Here is a 21,167-nt window from a genome sequence, read left to right as displayed (position 1 = left end):
TTCTATCTGCCTCTATTTCCTTTTCATAAAACCCTCTACTCATCTTCTGCTGACTAGACCCTCATCTAATCATTTGAAAAGGAATAATATCTACTTCGTGTGTATAATGTATGAGAAAATGTATAATGCACTATAAGAATCATCACCTGTTAGCTGTTATTATTATTACTTATTAATACTATTATTTTTAAGCACTTCAACACAAATCAGTGGTGTGATCATAGGCAGTTACTCAATGTTTTTGATACTCAATTTTCTCATCAGTGAAAAGGCGTAATAATACCTTATGAGGTTGTTTGAAGGATGGAATGACATAATATATGTAATGTGCTCAGCACAGTGCTTGATGATAAGGCGTGCTCGAAGACGTTTAATTTATGTAACAAAAATTCATCTAGTGCTTGCTATGTACCAACCACTTCTAAGTAGTTTTTCCAAATATTGAAACTTTGTAATAATTCTCTATGGTAGGTGTTATTATCTCCATTCTACAGACAGACTGAGGCAGAGAGTTTAAGCAAGTGGCCGGACGTCACAGCCAGTACATGGCAAAACACCTGCAGTCTGCTCTTAGAATTCGCACTCCTTGTCCAGCTCCTGTCCAAATATTTATTATTACTTATGAGAAAACTCTGCAAATTGCAGAGGGCTCTACCACCAAAGATTAGCACCCTAGGGCAAAATGAGCCCTTTACCACTCCCTCGATGCTCCCCAGCGCTAAGTTCCCAGCGGAGGTTGCAGTGAACCCAGATGGCGCCACTGCACTCCAGCCTGGGTGACAGGGCGAGACTCTTGTCTCAAAAAAAAAAAAAAAAAAAGCGAGTGAGTGGAGCGTAATTACCCTCGCCAATAGCCTGTAACCACCGCGGCCGCCACTCCCCTTTTCCTGGCCTCGCCCCTCTCCACCCACGACTCTGGCCCCGCCCCTCGTCCCAGGCTGCGACGGAAGAAGAGCCAACGCCTCGCGGGCTTCCACGTACGCACTCTAACGCCTGTCCCCGGAGGAGAACACATCCGGGTCACGGGAGCCGGTGTCTCAGGCTCCGCCCCTTCCCCCCCAAGGGCTAATCCCCACTTCCGACCCTCATAGTCCTTTTCCGCTTCTCTTTCACCTCCCCTGGTGCGCCCCTCTGCGCCCCTCATAGGAACCCGGAGGGTAGATCTGATCCCGAATCTCCCACAGGCGCGAACCTGCTCTGCCGTGTATCTTTGCGGGGCGGCCTGCGCTGAGGCCTGCCGCGCGCGGTGAGTCCGCGCAGAACTGACCCTGCGTCTTGCAGCTCGGTTGAGGCCGCCGACTTCTCGGGATGCCGCGGCCGGGGTCCGCGCAGCGCTGGGCGGCCGCCGCGGGCCGTTGGGGCTGCGGGCTGCTCGCACTGCTGCTGCTGGTGCCTGGACCCGGAGGCGCCTCTGAGATCACCTTCGAGCTTCCTGACAACGCCAAGCAGTGCTTCTACGAGGACATCGCTCAGGGCACCAAGTGCACCCTGGAGTTCCAGGTATCAGGGGCCTAGCAGTCCCTGGGCCCCAACTCGCGGCTCCAGGGCTGGGGGTGTAAGTTGAGGGATGGCACTTTCCTGTCCGTGTTAACCCGTTCTTAGGCTAATTCAAAAATCGCTTCCAGGTAGCTGATGCCCAGCATTTGACTTTCCTCTAATAAACCTGGAGTGAGAGATGTTAAGACCGGATGTTAAAATGTATGAATTCCAGAAATGCTCCCTCTAGCATTTCTTTCCATTCTCATATTTAAGGCCTATTGAACTTCCTTCCTTAAAATATTCCCTTAAAGAAAATCATTTATATTCTATAGTACCCAGTGTCAACTCTCTAATCCACACTTCCAATTTAATTGAATTTGAAGTATTTTATTATACTACCTTCCAGAGACTGAGTTTGACCTCAGAGAGCTTGTATAGACATATATAGTCATAAAATGTTAAATGCAACAATAAAGGTACACACTAGGTATAGTGCTGGCAGAAGACAGAAGGATCATTGGGAAATTTAGCTGAGGAGCTGATATTAGAGCTGAGTCTGCAAGGTAAGTAGCCGTTGTTCGACAAGGCAGCAGAGGAGAGAAGAAGGGGCCCTAGGCAGATATGTTCATGACAGTTCCAGCAGGCCTGAAATTAGCCTGAGCTATATTGCTAACATTTGTGCATGACAGTGAAATACACTGAATAATAATAGTTTTGTGACTATAGTTACATATATTGTCACAAAACTATATATTATTAGCTTTAATGTAAAGCTATTATAATAGCTTTGTGACTGTGAGTCCAAGGGCTTTGGGGGCAGTTTGTACCAGTTTGTCAACATTATTTATTGGTAACAGTGAGATTGATGATTTGCTCCTGGTCTTGGTGAGACCACACCCCCAACACAGAGCTCTGTTGTTGAGACTAGCTTCATAGCAGGAATATGCCTATGTGACCAGCGAAATATTTTAAAATGTGGTCAAGACTCCATTTTGTGTTCCTTGGTTCCAGGGTGTTTTGTTTGCACACTTGGGTGGTTCCAGATCTGAGCGAGTATGTGTCTGGCCACAGACCTAACAGAGGGAAGACAAAGGAGCCCACACCTGACCTTTTCAGACCTCTTGCTGTGAGACAGCCTTTGGCTGTGATGTTTTATATTCTTTTCCTTTTGGGACTCTTTTCAGTCCCAAGTTAAATTCTTAACCACTTTATTATACTACCTCCCAGAGACTGACTCTGACCTCAGAGAGCTTACATAGACATATATAGTCATATAATATAAACTGTAGATTTATGACATTATAACATACAGTATTAAACTGTAGATTTGCAAACACTGTCATTTTGAGCCCTGTGATTCTTCTTTAGCAAACCCTGTTGAACTGCACCGTCAGTGCAGATGTAAAGCAAAGACTTGTTCAGAGAATTTCTGGTAGTGTGGCATTTTGGGAACATAGAATGAGTAAGGCTGTGAATAAAAGAGGTTCTGAAGCTACCTGGGAGGAAGAACAGTGAATAGTATACCATTGTTAACAGGTTTCGATTTTTCTGCAGGCCACAGGTAATTATCAAAAAGTTTTTAAGTGATTGCTCAGTGGGGAATGAGGAAGGATGAGGAGATTGGCACCCCTCCTTCCCAGGAGACATTTGCCATCATGTTAGAAGGGCAGCTACCTGCATCTAGTAGGTAGAGACCAGGTATGCTGCTTAACGTGCTGTAGTGCACAGGACAGTACAGGGTCCTACAACACAGAATTATTCAGCTCAAAATGGGAATAATGCCAAGGTTGAGAAACCCTGAGTTAGAGGGAGAAGATATTGGGTAGTGGGAAGACCTTTCAGGAAGTTGTGGCAATAGTCCTGTCTGGATTGTGGTTTAGGAATGCGATGAATTTGAGAGGGGCAAAAAGATTGAGAGATTTGTGTGATCGTATGGATAGATAGGGACACTTGGTTTGGGATGATCCTCAGTTTCAATAGTAGGTGATTGGACAGGTTTAAAGGGATACTTAACAAGATTACTTGTTTTAAGTTTGATGGAAGAGAAGTGGGGTGATGATAAGTTCTGGTCCTATTCAGTTTGTATGTATGTGTTTGATTATTCAAAATACAATGGTCAGGTATGGATAATTCAGTATAGCAAAATGAAGTTATTATTTTCACTTGGAGAAAAAGTTACTTTTTGGTGAGGATGGGGATTGGTAAATCTCCAATTGATAAGACATTTTTATATCAAAACATTTTATCTGTATATTAACATTTACATATTTTTACAGTTTCCTAAGTGCATAATTATTTTCATTTGATTATCAAAATGATCTGTAACATAGTTCAGTTAGTATCTTCTCTCTTAAGTGAGGAAAGGTCACACGTCACAGATCCTTCTTTTAAATCCACAGTTTGAACTCTGTTCTACTGACCTAGAATGTCAGTATGCTAACCAAGAGGGTTCAAGGTTGAAAATAACAGTCTTGTGCTACCCAATCACATGGTGGTTTGGGAACCCTTCATTCAACCCAATGTCTCTTCCTAATCATCTCTTTCACAAGTGTATACGTTTCCTCTGTTTCTTCACCTCTCTCCACTCCCTCTTTCTTCCTACTCAGTTCTTTCTCATGTAAGGAAGCCTTTCTCTTTAATCCTTTCCCCCTTTTGTCTCTTAAAATACTTATCCAGTTACCGCAGGAAAAATCTCTCCCTCCTCTGTTCGTACAACCCAAATGGCTGGAAGTGTAACTGATTAAGCATAAGCCCTTGAAAGTAGTTCTGCAGTTCTGTTCAGAACTACCTCCAGCCTTCCATTCAGTATGTTTGCCCTTAAGTACTGGCTTTCTAAATAAACAGACTTGTTGTCCTTTATGTTACTCATTTTTGCTTTAATGACAAGTGTTTCAGCAATATTTTGTTTAATCAGTTATGTGTCTCCTGAAAACAAGGTTGTAAATGATTATATACTTTTAGAATAGCCCACTCCATTACTCAACTTGTGTAGTTCAAAACAAAATATATATCAAATTCCATATAACTGACTATAAAAGAACTTAATAAACACAATCCACTTGTAATTTGGCAGTAAAATGAACTTAAGTTCTATGATAGAAGTATGAATGGGGTGTAATCCTAAGGACTGGCCTACCTTATTACTTCACTGTGTGTGTGCTTGGATGATGCTAATAGGAAAGTGGGTGAGAAAATTTTCAGAAGGAAAATATTGCAGACAGTAAGCTTAGAGGTTAAGAATATGACTTTGGAGTTCAAGTTCTGCCTTTCCCACTTAACTGGATGAATACTCTTAAATGGGTCGCATATTTAACATCAGTTTTTCAGTCTGTCAAATGGAAGGAAAAAAGTCTTGTAGGGTTGCTGGGAGAATTAAGTGATCTAATAGATCTACATTAATTAGCACAGTTGTCTGGCTAGTTCAAAGTGAATAAAAGTTGGAGGAAACTTGTTCAGTTTCTGTAAAGTTTAGTTGAAGTAAAATCTCCTCCCAACTTCCATCCACTGGTGAAAATTTAAAAATGTAAAATTGTCTGTGATAGTAAAAGTCCTTTGCCCATTACCTTATTGCCATTTTGTTAGGAAATCTGATTAAATCTGATTAATTTTTCAAACTTTTCACAGTAATTTTTTTTTTTAATGTCTTACAGGTGATTACTGGTGGTCACTATGATGTAGATTGTCGATTAGAAGATCCTGATGGTAAAGTGTTGTACAAAGAGATGAAGAAACAGTATGATAGTTTCACCTTCACAGCCTCCAAAAATGGGACATACAAATTTTGCTTCAGCAATGAATTTTCTACTTTCACACATAAAACTGTATATTTTGATTTTCAAGTTGGAGAAGACCCACCTTTGTTTCCTAGTGAGAACCGAGTCAGTGCTCTTACCCAGGTAAATAAAAAAAATCAGCAATATAATGTTGGTATATTTAAAAGGAGGAAAAAAGCATAATTTAATATCATGCACTAACTGATGAGCATGGAGTTTCGAGACTAACGATCTTTAAAATCTATCTTAATTCTTACATAGTAGGCATTTCACAGAGAACTTCAAACTTTTATAGTGAAAAATAATGTTGAAAGATTTTATGAACTTTTAAGTGTAAAGAGAAAGAAGCATCAAAATGGGAGGAAGATCACTAAGGTAGAAACATCAGTGGTAAAAGAAGTTTGGGAAGGCTGAGCAGTGTTCCAATCTTCTGAAGCATTTTCTTTAATCCCTAAAGGAATGTTGCTGTCATACTCAGGCTGGTATAACTGGAAGCAAAATGATGCCTACATTAGTAGAGAAATAATACCATATGATAGCCTTTATACCATTACTTAGTGTTACTCAAGCTGCTGTAACAGTAACTTGTGCTGTAACTTTAGGTGAAATATTGAAGATTAATGGTAAGTCATCTCACAAAAATAGTTACAAAAGCTAAATACGGATTTATTTTGGAGAAATAGAGAAAGCGTAAAAAATTCAAACCCAGTGAACAGCTATTGCTTAGGTGATGAGGACTGCTCTCTATTTCTAGTTCAAATACAGCAAAATCCAAAATGCTTCAAAATCCAAAGCTTTTTTTTTTTTAGCTCCAACCTGATGCCACAAGTGGAATATTGTACATCTGATCTCATGACACATCATTGAACATATCATATACAGTTGCCTTAAGGCTACATGTATAAGGCGTATATGAAACATAAATGAATTTCATGTCTAGACCTGGGTTCCATCACAAAGATATCTCATTATGTGTACGTAGATATTCCAAAATCTGAAGTTCCAAACAATTCTGGTCCCAAACATTTTGGATAAGGGATACTCAACCTGTATGGGCTTAGATCATATCTAAAAGTTGCTCAATTAGGCATGAAAAAGAATTATTTACCACTTATTTGTTAAAAATCTTAAACCGATATTTTAGCATTCCCAATTTCTATTTAGTCTCTTGGCCAAAGTCATGGTGAAAGAGACAGCTTTAAGAATGTGTAAAAGCCTTAATTCATAAACCTGTTGTAAGAATTAGCAAGATAAATTCAAATACTCTTAATTTTAGAAATGTTCTCTTTATTTTAAGGTCCTGTGGGAAAGACACTTTGCTTTGTAAAATGATATTTCTTTGGGGCCATTACCTTAACCTGTGTCCATTGCTTCATGAATTTTAACTTGTATAAGGTGGCTTGTTCTAAAAACCTAAGTGGGTAAATACAAGAAATGAATGGTAATAAAGCAGTTGGTATCATACCCTTCTTTATTCATGCTACATTTTTAATTTTTCTTAGTCTTATTTTTCTACTTTCAAAAAGATAATGTCTCATATAATAGGGATAGTTATAAAGCAACTTTTCATACTTTAAAATGGAAAATTACCAGCTAGGAATGCAGAATAAATGATGAGTTTTACTCTCACCATTTTTTGCCCATTGATAAAATGATAGATTTAGAGTAGGCAATGATCACCAGTCACTACCAAAACCATTAAGTAAAAGGCTGGTGGGGAACTTAATACTGAGTGGATCAGAGTGAATGATCTTTCACAAATGGAGAGACAACTAGACATTATGTGCCTTATGAATAATTTGCAGTAAGAAGTACACAACACTGACTACTAGGCGTTCCCACCCAGAACATTGCACCTGAATCCCATCAAGTCTCTAGCTCTAAATGCCAGTTTACAAGAAATACAGAGGATAAAGGAATAGCATGGGAATGCAATCAGCAAAATCCAGTAAGTGGGAAATGCCACAGGATAGGGGTAGATGGCAAGGAAAAAAGAAAAAAACAAGGACAAAAGCCTAAAGATTAACGAAGACTTGTATCAGCCAAATGATTGTGTTAACCTTACTTGGATTCTCATTTGAAAACCAGTTTTGAAACAGTAGGGGAAATTTGAACACTATTTCCTGACTTTAAGGAACTGTTTTAAATTATTTCATGTGTTACAATACTATTGGGGTTATGTTTTTAAAAAGTGTTACCTTTTAGAAATAAAGTATAAAAGTATTTGTAGCTAAAGTGATAAAATATCTGAGATTTGCTTTAAAAATAATCGGGGAAAATACGTGGGGAATGTAGATGAAGCAAGATTAGCCATATGTTAATCTTTATTGACATCATGGAGGTTCATTATACTTTTCTCAATACTTTTGAATATGTATGGAAGTTTTCACTGTAAAAGTTTTTTAAAAATCACATCTCAGGCCAGGCGCGGTGGCTCACGCCTGTAATCCCAGCACTTTGGGAGGCCGAGGTGGGCAGATCATGAAGTCAGTAGTTCGAGACCAGCCTGACCAACATGGTGAAACCCTGTTTGTAATAAAAATACAAAAATTAGTTGGGTGTGGTGGAGTGTGCCTCTAATCCCAGCTACTCAGGAGGCTGAGGCAGGAGAATTGCTTGAACCTGGGAGGTGGAAGTTGCAGTGAGCCAAGCAAATTTTTCATTCCTAGGGGCCCAAAGCAAGGACAACAAAACATTTGACTCTTCTAATAGGCCAATGCAGTTTGTTGGCCTCATAATTTCTTACATTTTTTTAAAAGCACTTTTAATAGAATATTTTAATAATTATTCCTTTCATACTTACTTTGGCAGAACTTTATTAAACGTTATTTTCTAATGTCTATATTCCTTAACTAAAATTAAACTTAGATTTGTTTTTAAATACAGGTTTGTTGCATAAAATAATAATAAAACATATATTTTACCACTAGGATTAAGTTTGCAGCAGTAGAAAAATATTAAACCATGGTATACAAAAAAACTAGTCGCTTAACCTTTCTCAAAACAGACGGTATAATAAATGTATAAAAAGGCAAGCTGTTATCAGCTAAAGGCTCACAAAGTGATTACACAGTGAAACTGAAACTTGCATCCTGTTGGGAACATACATTGGTTTAGTTGACTGGCATGAGGGAAAAGGCTGATTTAACAAATAGATAAATGTAAAAAAAAAAAAAAAAAGCCATTCCTATTCTTACATATCCCTTTCAGATTTAAAAGTTACCTAACAATTTTGATGTAGCTGTTTTAAATATAGTTGAAATAACTGACTAATTCGGCCTTTTTTTTTTTGTACTGTGCTTTATTTTTATAGATATTTGGGCTTTGATTTATATTCTCATTATTGATGAGCTCACTGCCATTGTCTTCCTCCTAATTCTTGTTTAAAGAACTTGGGCTAGAAATTCTGTAGTCACCAACCTTAGCTGATAAGTATTTCTGCTATTGTTAGCTTAGTGTTCCATCTGCCCCCTTACTGATGCCATGGCTGTGATATCTCAGTTCGGGAAAACAGCTGCTTCATGAGATCTCTGGCCTTAACAGTTGTCCTAGTGAAAATGAGCAGGGGGGTTTCATTGCAAGGACAACTGGCATAAATGTATGAATGAATGCCAGGTTAGTAGCACGTTAGTCAAAAGAGGAATTGAGATCAAATTGAAAGAAAAGCTGAATATGATAGATGAAGTCTACAGAAAGTATCACACATACTGACTGAAAATATTTCTCTGCAGATGGAATCTGCCTGTGTTTCAATTCACGAAGCTCTGAAGTCTGTCATCGATTATCAGACTCATTTCCGATTAAGAGAAGCTCAAGGCCGAAGCCGAGCAGAGGATCTAAATACAAGAGTGGCCTATTGGTCAGTAGGAGAAGCCCTCATTCTTCTGGTGGTTAGCATAGGGCAGGTATTTCTTTTGAAAAGTTTTTTCTCAGATAAAAGAACCACCACAACTCGTGTTGGATCATAACTACGTTTTGAGAATTGATGCACCATTGCCACTGTAATATTGCTGTCCTCTAATTAATTTTAGGTACTGAAGAACTTAATATTGGCAACATTTTTAAAACCTTACTCATACACTTGTTGGGAGGGATGTACAATGCATATCCCCAAACTGTGGAAAGGACACCTTTTTTTATTTGTAAAGGTGGAAAAACTTTGGAACTCATTTTGGGCTATTCATGTTAAATATTCAACACCAATGATCTACTCTGTTCTGGGTTGTTTCTATCTACTCTTCGCACACTAAACCTTGGTATTTTGATTCCTTTTAACCATTTAAAACTACTTTCTTATAGGTAGTTGATATTTTAAAAACCTTAGATTTAATGTCTACATATGTTAAAGAGGAAGAAAATTGCCTTTTAATTGTTAATAAGAAAACCAAATGTGATGAACTGTAGCCCAAGCCCTATTCTGCACTGTTCAATTTTATGGAGGAAAAAAAAGTCTACCATAGGAATGTTAGTTAATATTGATACATCATGGTAAAATTTATTTCTCACTAGCTTAGAAAATGTCAGACTTTTGTTTTTGGGGTTTATGATTTATAACCAGCTATGCTATTTTTTCATAAAGGCATTTGTAGCACACACAAAACATATGTTTCAGTAGCATAAAAGAGTTTATACAGGCCTTAAATATCAGACTGTTTGTAACAGGTAGAAATATTACAGAATAATTTCAGACACTACAATGGGGGCAAATGAAATAGGAAAATTTTTAGTGAGTTACCTGTACTCATTACATTTTCAGTGCTTTTACAAAGAAAAAAGGTGATATGTTTAATTTTAACATTTTAATTGGCTGACTCTTGCCCTTACATGACTTTAATGTCTTTGTGAGTCATTCCCAGCTTAAATTAACAATTGTTAGTATCACATAAGTGCCGTACATTTTATCCTCATGGGTGTGATGCACTGAAAAGTTAGTTGCTTTCCTTTTTTCTTTTTTCTTTTTTTCTTTTTTTTTTTTTTGTCTTGCATATTTTATTTCTGTAGTTTCTGGTTAGCTACCCTAAAGTGATTAAAAAATTTAGAATGCTATGTGTTTCCTATTTGGTAATCTTCATCGACTGTTCTTTATTTAATGAGTATTAAATACTGCATATTCTATAGACTATAGGGTTTACATTGTGTTTGCACCTCATAACTTGTATAGATTGAGCTGATTGAAATAAGATTTTGTTCCAAGTATTATCTGATAGAATACAAGATGATTCAAAATTATATAGATATTTAAAGCTTTTCTGCTGTTTTTTTTTTTTAATTGCAACTGCTTTTCTGCCATGCCTCTCTTCCCTACCCAAAAGTGATGAGTTCTGAACAAGACAAGACTGTCATATTGTAGAGACTTTGACATGTGATACCATGGAATACTGATTGGATAGCCATCCTAGTCACTTACCAATACTGACTAGAAGTTAACTCTTAATTCTAAGCTATCTTAAAATACATATATATACTTCTTGCATGGAAGAGCAAAACAAATTCAAGTTGTCATACTTGGTAATTTCAGATGCCGCAGTATAGCAAAGGGTGAACATGTTTTCAACCCTTTAATTTTTTAAGATATTTGAAGACCAGCTAACTACTCCTTAATATTTATCAATGGATTAAGAAGTTTAAGATTTTGCAGATTTATCAATTTGGGTTTTTGTATTGAGGTTGTCTTGCGGCTTTATGAGTGTCCCTTTATATTTAAATTTGAAAGTTTTAAGCACTGATGTTAATGTGATTGATCAGCATGGGCATATGTAAAATGTCCTTTTCTGGTTGCCTCTCTGTGCTATTGTGTTCAGATACTTATACCATAATTAAACAGTAAGGTATAGATCTTGCTGAGTTTGGCATAGATAGTGCACTCATTTAATCTGTGCCTCTCAAAACTTCAGAATATTAGAATATTACCACAAATAATTTTTGGTGAAACTATTGAGATATTAAAATTTTTGAAATCACTGCTGTTACCTGTTATAGAAAATAGTGTGGGCTTAGTCTAGTCTCTGTGTAACTGGTTACATTTTGATGGTTGTCTATACTCAACTGGATATGTATATGTAAATTAGAAAATACATACCTATCCAGACATAAATGTTAAGTAACCTTTTTTTCTTCCTCCAACTACATAATTTGTAGCTCATCATCTTTCCTTAATCCTTTCCTAACTTGTTGCAGCAGTTTGAACTTCCCAAATATTTATGTTTGGACATAATGGCTCAGAATACATATTTGAACATCATAGTTGTATATATTTTTAAAGTAGAATAAATAATGGAAAGCAACTTGATATACAAGTTTATACTAAAATTTCAACTGTGTGAAGATACATTTTAAGGTATTACTTTGCTAATAATCTACACATTCTTTTTTCTATTAAAGAAACGGTTTGTGGTTCACAGCTTTCATCCAAGCTTGGTGATAATCAACTTTGAAAATACAGTGGACTGAAAAGCAAATTTATTCTTTCAAAAATTTCATTTAAATCTCTGTACTATGCATTTTTGTTTCAGTTTGTAAATGTGTAACATTTGTAGTTAAATAGGACAAAGCAGGCCCTATGACTATTGTTTTCAAAAAATTAAATTAATATATAAATAATTCAGAGGGGTTTTTCATTTACTTTTGAAAAGAAACTTCTTTAACAGGATTGCACCTATCAGTTTCTTGTAGAATAAAAAAAAAATCTTTCAACAAACTGACTTCACTTGTTTCTGTCAGGATTTAAATCTTTCTATAGCTCCTTATAAACTTAAAGCCTGGAGTACAGTTCTGTAATGAGAGTGATTATTTATTTGGTATTTTATTAAAATATCTGAGGGACTGTCCAAGAAAGAAGGTGAAAGAGAAATACCACATCTGTACTGCCTAATTGGTAACCTTCTCTTTGCATTCCTTACTGAAAGTTTGTGTAGGTGAAAAGCAGTTAAATCATCAATTGCTCTAAAGAGGTCTTAGTTTTTAAGTGAATTAACTTTAGGTTGTATAATACCCAGTTGTATCAATGTTTTTCTTAATAATGTAGTCAGAGGGGACAGTCTGGTTCCTGGGCACAATTCTCCAAAAACAACAGGGAAATAACTGTAAATATAGGTTAACATTTATTGAATGCCTACCTTGTGCTAGGTGCTGTGCTGAGTATTTGTATTGACACATTTAATCTTTGCAATGTTTCCATGAAATGTATTATTTCCATTTTACAGATGACGAAACTGAGGCATAGAGGGGTTAAGAAATCTCATATCACACAGTAATTGGCACAGTTTGAATATGAACCATAGCAGTCTGGCCCCAGAGCCCTCTTTCTCAAGCACTATGCAATATTGCCTTACAAAAAACCAATTAAGGATAGTTCTCTGAAGGCTTAGCTATCTTGAATTCACTACAGCTCAGTAGCAGTTCAGTGCTTTGGCTTTGAAGTCACAGCCAAGTTCTAGTCATGGTTGTGTGACTTTGGATTTTATTAACTATATATTTCTGTTTTCCATCTGCTGCTAAGGTGATGCCATCTGGTATAATGAGAATGAAATGAGATGTTTATTAAACACTGAGGATCAGTGCCTAGCATATACAAGCATTTAGTAATTATATTTTTTATCATTAGTCTAATTCTGGTCTCTTGATCTTTCTTTAGTTCCTAAAGTCCTTACTATGGCTTCTATTCATGTGACTCTTACATGAACAATACATGACACAAATACAGTGTTTGAATGCCTGTCATGCACATGATGGTCTGCTAGAAGTTTCAAAAATGAATAAGACCGACTGGGCACAGTGGCTCATGCCTGTAATCCCAGCACTGTTGGAGGTCCAGGTGGGCGGATCACCTGAGGTCAGGCGTTCAAGACCAGCCTGGCCAACATGGTGAAACCCTGTCTGTACTAAAAATACAAAAAGTAGTGGGGCATGGTGGTGCATGCCTGTAATTCCAGCTACTCGGGAGGCTGAGGCAGGAGAATCACTTGAACCTGGGAGGCAGAGGTTGCAGTGAGCCAAGATTGCACCACTGCAGTCCAGCCTGGGCAACAGAGCGGGACTTGGTCTCAAAAAAAAAAAAAAAAAAAAAAATGAATAAGATAGTCTGATCTCCAGGAACATAACCTAGATGGTGTAGATAGGATAACTGTATGAGCAACTAATGTTACACAGGTAGTGAAGCAGAGTGGACTCTAAGGGTCTAAGGTATTTACAGGGTGCTAGAGGAAGAAGAGAATATATAGGTCAAAAGACTTATTTCTTAAGGAGTTTTACATCATCTCCCCACAGTGGAAGCCCTGGTTATGTGACTATGCCAGTAATTGAGTGGTTTAATCTCCAGTTTAGGGATATGGGTATTAACCAGTCCCTCTTGCTACAGATTAAAAGACATATTCTTTAATTTTGTTAACAATAAAGGTGATGTTTGATCTCCTGAGTAACTTCTCCATCTCAGGAGTTTCCAAATTCTGGAGGAAAATACAAGGATGTTATCCTATTTTTATCATTAAGAATCAGCTTCCTTCCTGAAATGTAGGTACAAAAGTGACACTGGTCTGGCATACGCTTTTTAGTGCTGGATGATTCCTAATGATCACTACTATCTTGAAAAGGCAACAGCATAAGAATTTGATTAATAATTGTTCAAAGAACAAAGTCTACCCAGAATTTCATCATTCTTTTTGGTGTATTTCAGTTATTTTTATAGATACAAAAAAAAATTTATTGTTTAAAGAAATTGGTATTGTACTTTCTATAACAAATTTTTACACTTTTACATTTGTGAAATCTATCATATAGAAGAGAGCATTTAGCGTGTACAATCTAATGAGAAATAAAGTTATAAAACAGATACTCATATATCCAATGCTCAGGTTAAGAAATGTAACATTGCCAATACCTTAGAAAAGCTCCTATGTATCCTTTCCTGGTCAGTTTCCTGAATCACCCCAAGAGAGAGAACCAATATTCTGCTTGTAATGCAAATAATCTTTTCTTTGTATTTTTACCAGTTAAGTATACTAGTTCTCACGCTTTTTAAAACATAATTTCTAAACCATCATAAACTGATACTTTCATAAATACAAAATCATGTACTTGAATGTATTGGCACTGTCAGATTACTATCAGCATTTCTAAATGTTTATGAATGTTTACTCACTTTATATGCTTACCTCTCCATCAGCCAATGACAGTTGATCAGTATGGGATCAATATGGGACCACACTTTGAGTAGTACTGATGTCTGCATTCCTTAAAAATAGTCGAAACAGGTAGAAGTAAACATTAATAAAATTTAATAAAGTATTAAATTCTATTTAATAAATAGAAATGTCACTTTTTTGTGACTTGCTGAACATTTAGTACCATCCATGATGATGCATATGACTATAGTTTTTGTTACTGTGTTTATTATTAATATTACTACTCTTGTGTATTTCTTCCGTGAAGGCATTTGGAGCATTCCACCTTTTTTTGCTATTTTGAACAAAGCCACTATGAACATCCTTGTATATATGTCAGGTTGTACATGTGTATGATCTCTTGAGAATACATCCAGCAGTGGAATTGGTGGGTCATAGGATATGTGTATCTTCAAATTTACTAGGTAATACCTAACTTTTCCAAAGTAATTATGTCCATCAGTGCTTTCACCAGCAGTATTAAAAGGTTCCGCATTTGGTATTGTTAGACTAAAACTTTGGAAAATCTAGGCTTGTAATGGTACCTCATTGTTGCTTAATTTGCATTTCCATGAGGTTATTTTTTTCTACAAATTTATCTAACATTTGGATTTCCCCTTTTGCAAAATTGCTGTTTAAATCATTTGCCCATTTTTAACAGTTTTATTGACTTTTTTTGGTTAATAAAATTCCTTCATATACTGAGACTACTTAATCATTTGGTTATAACTATTTCCAATATCTTCTCACAGTTATTTACTTTCTGCTCCTAGTAAAATGTATCCATCTTCTTCTCTATTTTTGGTGTTTTTGTGTCTTATTTAAAAAATACTTCCCTCTCCTTAGGTCATGAATATCTTCTGTACTGTGTTCTAAAATATGTGTAGTTTTGTCTTCCACTCAAACTGAATTTTGTTTTGTGGGTGAGGGTAGGTATCCAGGTTCTTTTTTTTCCCCTTGCTTCTTGAAAAGTCATCTTTCTCTTTTTTTTTTTTTTTCTGAGACTGAGTCTGGCTCTGTCGCCCAGGCTGGAGTGCAGTGGCCGGATCTCAGCTCACTGCAAGCTCCGCCTCCCGGGTTCACACCATTCTCCTGCCTCAGCCTCCCGAGTAGCTGGGACTACAGGCGCCGCCACCTCGCCCGGCTAGTTTTTTTTTTTGTATTTTTTAGTAGAGACGGGGTTTCACCATGTTCACCAGGATGGTCTCGATCTCCTGACCTCGTGATCCACCCGTCTCGGCCTCCCAAAGTGCTGGGATTACAGGCTTGAGCCACCGCGCCCGGCCGAAAAGTCATCTTTCTCAATTGGTTGAACATGCCATTTCTGTCATCTATGAAATGTTCATATTTACCTGAATCTATTTCTGGGCTCTCTTTTATTCCATTGATCAATTTGCCCATATATCAGTAACACACTGTCTTAATTACTAAAGCTTTTAAAAGTCTTGATATTTGGTAAAATAAGTCTTTTTATACCTTGTTCTTCAAGATTTTGGTTGTGATCATTTCTTTGCACTTTTATACAAATTTTAGAATTTCAACAAAACAAAATTGTTAGGATTTTGATTGGGATTGTATTTTATCTGTGAACAAATTCTTTAGTACATTTTTTGGTGAGTTAATGTTGTCTTTCCATTGTATCTTTGAATAAAGTCTTATAATTTTCTTCATAGATATACTGTATACATATATTTTGTTAATCTTACTTTCTTGTATCTTTATGTTTTTGATGCTGTCATCATAAATGATATCTTTTAAGTTTTTAATTTTTTGTTGGTTTGTGGGAATACTTTTTAAATTGATTTTTCTATTCAGCAACCTTGCCTACTACTAACTCCATTCTACAAGTCTTAATATCTAGCATTTTAGTTATTCATTAACTGCAAAGTTTTTTTTTTCATTATCACTACTACTCTTTGATCCATAGATATTATTTGGAACTATAATTTCCAAACATGAATATTTAAGTTTTCCTTTATTGTTGATTTTTTAACATAATTGAATTGTGATCAGAGGATATATTCTCTATATGATTTAAATTCTTTGAAATGTGTTAATGGTTGCTTTATGGCGTAAGTGGCTGGTTTTTATAAATTTTAGGGTGCTTGAAAAGAAGGTTCTATAGTTATTTATGTTCATTAATCATTTTAGTCGTGTTCATTAATCATTTTTCAAGTCTTCAGTATCCTTAGTGGTGATTTTTTTGTTTTTGGTATATGTCTCTCGATTACTAAGATAATTGTGTTAAAATCTAGCTAGCATGATTTTAGATGTGTCTGTGTGATTCTTTCAGTTTCTCTCTTTTTCTATTTTGGGGACATACTGGGATACAAATGTACAATTGTATTTTCCAGGTTAATTGAAAGAAGCTTTATCATTACAAAATTATCTTTATTTCCACTAATAAATTTTGCCTTAAAATTAATTTTATTTGATATTAATGTAGCTATACGAGCTTTCGTTTGACTATCACTTGTGTAGTATATCATTTTCCACAGTTTTACTTTCAGCCTTTATATATATTTATTTTTTAGAGGTGCCTCTTATTTATATCATATTGCTGTTACTATTACTATGTGTCCTATCTGTCCTGTGTTTCTTTTTCTCTACTTTTTTTTTGATTGTTGTTGTTGTTGTTGTTACTCCTTTTTTTCCTCTAGCTATTAGATCGGAAGTTGTGTATATTTCTGTTCATGGTTATTCTAGAAATTTCATTATGCATCTCTGACTTACCAAAGCCTAAACTTGCCCAGACTTCTGGGCAGTACAGTAGCCTTAGAACACGTTAACTCCATTTACTGTCCTCCCAGCTTATATACTGTGGTTGTCACATATGTTGTATCTCTTTAAATGTAAGTCATTACTTTGTTTTATATAGCTAATATTGACTTAGATTTACCCACAAATTTACCACCTTTCTTACTCTCCATTCCTTGCTGTGTCTTTGAGCTTTCATCTGGAGTAATTTTTCTTTTGCCTGAGTATACGTTTAGAATTTACTTTAGTGCAGTTCACCTGGTGGCACATTTACTTTGTTCTTGTTTTTTGAAATGTCGTTATTTTGCCTTCTTTTTGAAGGACTTCCCCCTGCCCCCCACTTGACAGAATTCTAAATGGATGGTTATCTGGACAGGTAAAGATAACTTTCTGTTGTATTCTGACTTCCATTGTTACTGGGAAGAAGTCACCTGTCAGTCTATTGCTCCATTGAGACTAATCCATTTTTTTTCCTCTGGTTGCTTTCAGGATTTTCTCTTTGTAATTATTATTATTATTTATTTTTTTTTTTTTTTGGAGTTTCATTATGTTGTATATAAGGGGATTTTATTGTATTTTCCCACTTGGGCTTTGTTTGGCATCTTGGATCTGTGGGTTGATACGTCAGTTCTGGAAAATTCTCAACCATCATTGATTTGTTCAAATTTTGTTTAGAATCTTACATCTGTATTCATGAGAGATGTTGATCTGTGGTTTTCTGTTTTTGTAATGTCTTTTGTCTGATTAGTATGATACTAATGCTGGCTTAATGGAATGATTTCACAAGTATTCCTTCCTCTTGAATTTTTTTGAAGAGTATGTGTAGGATTGGTATTATTTCTTCCTTAAATGTTTTGGTAGAGCTCACTTTACCATTGAAATCACCTGGACATGAAGTTTTCTTTGTGGGAACATTTTTCACTATACCTTTAATTTCTTTGATAGATGTAGGGCTTTTAAAATAAAATGTTTTATCTTGACTGAGTTTGTCTTTTAAGGATTTTTTCCATTTCATCTAAATTGTTGAAGTTGCTGGCATAAAGTTGTTCATAATCTTTCCTTAGTAACCTTTTAATAACTGGTATGTCGTGTTACCTCTCTAATTTCTAATATTGGTAATTTGCATCTGGTCTCTTTTTTCTTGACTTACCTGGCTAGAAGTTTATTGATTTTGAAATCTTAGTAAACCATCTTTTGGTTTTATTTCTGGGGGAATAAAGTACCATAATCAAGCTTAGTAATCCTTTTTCTTACCTTCCTCCAGGATTTTGACTAGATGGGATTCTTTGTCTAATGAAGTGACCTAAACCTTCATTTCTACAGAATGGAGCCGTTGATAGGCCTGTCTTGTTGCAGTTTTCCACTGACTAGGACTGTTAGCACTAAGGGGCATTCCGGTGAATTTCCTAGTTTCCAGATATAGCCTTCTTGTTTCCATTGTATAACAGAAACACAGTTTTCCTCTGATAACTGGAATTAGCTATGCTGGCCAGTCCATTGAGCTGCTTTTCTGTTAGTTTAATGGCATGAGGAACCTCAAAAGACCAGGGCCAGTCTCAGCTCCTAAATCATCAAAACGTGATTCTTTTTCCTGAAGGAAGTGTTCTACTCTTAGACTCTAGAATTTCTAAACCCACCAAGCCCAACATTTTGGGAATGGGAAGCAAAAATTATTCATGTAGATTCTTAGGTATGCTATTGAACAGAAACACTCCTTCTACCCTTTGGCTCTGAGACCTGTGCATCCTGGTAGTGGGGAGACCACTCCATATACTGACTGCATATTAAATTAATATACCACATTCTATGGGATAGCACCCTACCTTTTCATGATGTTGCCTCCCAGATACCTCTGTAACTGAGCTCTTATTTTGCCACTCAACCATTCTATCAAGCTAGCTACTTCTAGGAGATAAATCATGTGTTAAAACCATTGAATTCACTTCCATTGCCATTAACTGCGTACCTGGTTGGAAGAAATGTTTTTGGGATTCCTATGCAATGGATAAAACCCTCAGAAATGTGAAGAATATTAGTGCCAGTGGAAACACTGCAGGCAGAGAATGCAAATTCATACCTTGAATGTGAATTATCTTTGTGTGAAGACAAAGTGCTACCTATTTCTTATGGAAATTGCCCAGTGTAACCATCATGTTACCGGGTTGCCAGCAAGTCTCATTGAGAATAATGCCATATTAGGAACCCAGCCTTGGAAATATAGTCACACTCCACATTGTTGCCAGGTTGGACACTCAGCAATGATAGTAGCCAAATAGTGTAGGTGAGGAGAAGACCATACTATTGAACCTCCATCATTGCTTTGATGGCCGCTTGGTACGTGGGCCCATTAACCAAGCCCTGGATTGGCTGGAGAAAGACTGACATCTACCAGACAATTCATCTTGTTCCCCTTATTACTGAAAATCTTCTCCACCTGATGTATCCTATTAGGCACTTATGTGGGACATGAATATCTTCACATGCCCTCACCACTCCAAGAGGGTTATCTGTAAGCCTCACTGACAGATCTTTTACAAATTTTCCATTTTGTTCTTTCTAATAACCTAAAAGCTGGATGATCCATTAGACACTGCCTATAAGTCAGTATATTTATCAGTTTGTCATGTCGTCCCCGCCTTTTTTGAATGTGAATAACCAGGTGTGTAGCTAGCATTTGCCCACTAGGAAGATTCCCTGTCCCCATTACCATAGATCTGAAATTGTCTCACTTCTTTACATACCTGTCCGTCTCCCAGATTAGACTATAAAATCTCCATGAGAACTAGGACTGTGTCTCCTGTTCACACAATATCCCTAATGCCTAGCACATAGAATGTACTCTAACCATATGTGGCAAGAGTGATTGATGCATTTTCTTGAACATTTGGAGAGAAAATGTTAAGCAATTAAACTTGTAACCAGTTTAAGTTTTTTTTTAGTACATGTGACTGTATTATGAAGAACAATGCAAAATTTGGAGCAATTTAAAAAGATGAAACAGTTCAAGTAAATTTGCCCATGATACTAGTGACTTCAGGCTCTTTTATGTATGCAACCTAAGTGATGAATAGGTAAGTATGCGTTTATGGAATCTCATTGGTGGTATTTCAGTGGAAAGATTTGAAAAGCTCTGATTTTGAAGGGTTGCCAGAGAAAGAGGAACAGGCAGAGGAAACTGAAAGAAGAATTTTAACAAGCAGGATGAGCATAAAGGCAAAGTGGGGTTGTCAACATCAAGGAAACAGTATTGGGAGACAATGGTCAACTCTGTCAATCGCCAAAGAGAGACTCCCAGGAAAAATGAGGGCAACAAAAGATCAATGGATTTAGGAGGCCACTGCTTACCCAGAGTTTAGGTAGAATTGTTGGGAGGTGCAGTGGTTGGAGAATCAACTGCATGAATAATGAATTGTGTTGACACGGTACATAATACGGTATTTCTGACTACATTGTGGCATTTCACCAAGTAATTACTACCTGAAGTGCCTACCTTCAGTAAGCCATCCTGTTGTTGGATGGGGAAAGAGAAGGAGGAAATAACTCTTAGCTTTACCTGTACTGTGCTGAGACCCAGGTATGAACCTTCACTCCCAATTTGCTATCCATGTTCTCATCCGATGTTCAGTAACTGGGTTCTCCTTTGGCAGAGTAGGTATTGCCTGAGAATTAAAAGGGGAGGGGAGATTTCTGAACTGGAGCTCTTAGGTTATGACTAGGATTGGGTGCCTGAGGAAGCAATGGAGAGCTTTATAAGGCTTCTTATGCTTCATTTACCTAATTGCTTTTTTTTTCTCTCCTGATATTCAGTGGAGTTCCAATCTGTTCCGTTGTGGAGAACGAACCTGAGAAAAGGAATCTTTCTCAGGGTAGTTTTTGGGGGCAGGGGCGGTTGTGCTGCACACCCTAGTCAGGGGTATGGTTGGCTGCAGGGGGGTGAGACAGCCGCAAAGGGACAGGAAATGTCGAGACTATCTTAGGGAACCAGGAGAGTCCCTGTACC

At 36.7% G+C, this 21,167-nt stretch overlaps 1 protein-coding gene and 1 long non-coding RNA gene across 2 annotated transcripts; one reads left to right on the top strand and one right to left on the bottom strand.

The window, feature by feature from the left end:
- The first annotated feature begins 926 nt into the window (after positions 1 to 926).
- On the top strand, positions 927 to 11,853 carry TMED7 (transmembrane p24 trafficking protein 7). Its single transcript, NM_001204339.2, is given in 3 exon segments — positions 927 to 1,500; positions 5,130 to 5,375; positions 8,984 to 11,853. Coding segments are annotated over 3 exon segments (675 nt in total). The 5' UTR covers positions 927 to 1,308; the 3' UTR covers positions 9,221 to 11,853.
- LOC106998900 (uncharacterized) lies at positions 5,383 to 21,113 on the bottom strand. Its single transcript, XR_001445480.3, has 4 exons — positions 20,942 to 21,113; positions 20,721 to 20,826; positions 14,402 to 14,480; positions 5,383 to 5,740 (listed from the first exon to the last, which is right to left on the bottom strand). It is a non-coding gene; the product is annotated as an uncharacterized LOC106998900 (long non-coding RNA).
- Between the last annotated feature and the right edge of the window lie 54 nt (positions 21,114 to 21,167).

This window comes from Macaca mulatta, chromosome 6 (assembly GCF_049350105.2).
Source record: "Macaca mulatta isolate MMU2019108-1 chromosome 6, T2T-MMU8v2.0, whole genome shotgun sequence".
NCBI classification, from domain to species: Eukaryota; Metazoa; Chordata; class Mammalia; order Primates; family Cercopithecidae; genus Macaca; species Macaca mulatta.
This window is presented reverse-complemented; position numbering and strand designations above follow the sequence as displayed.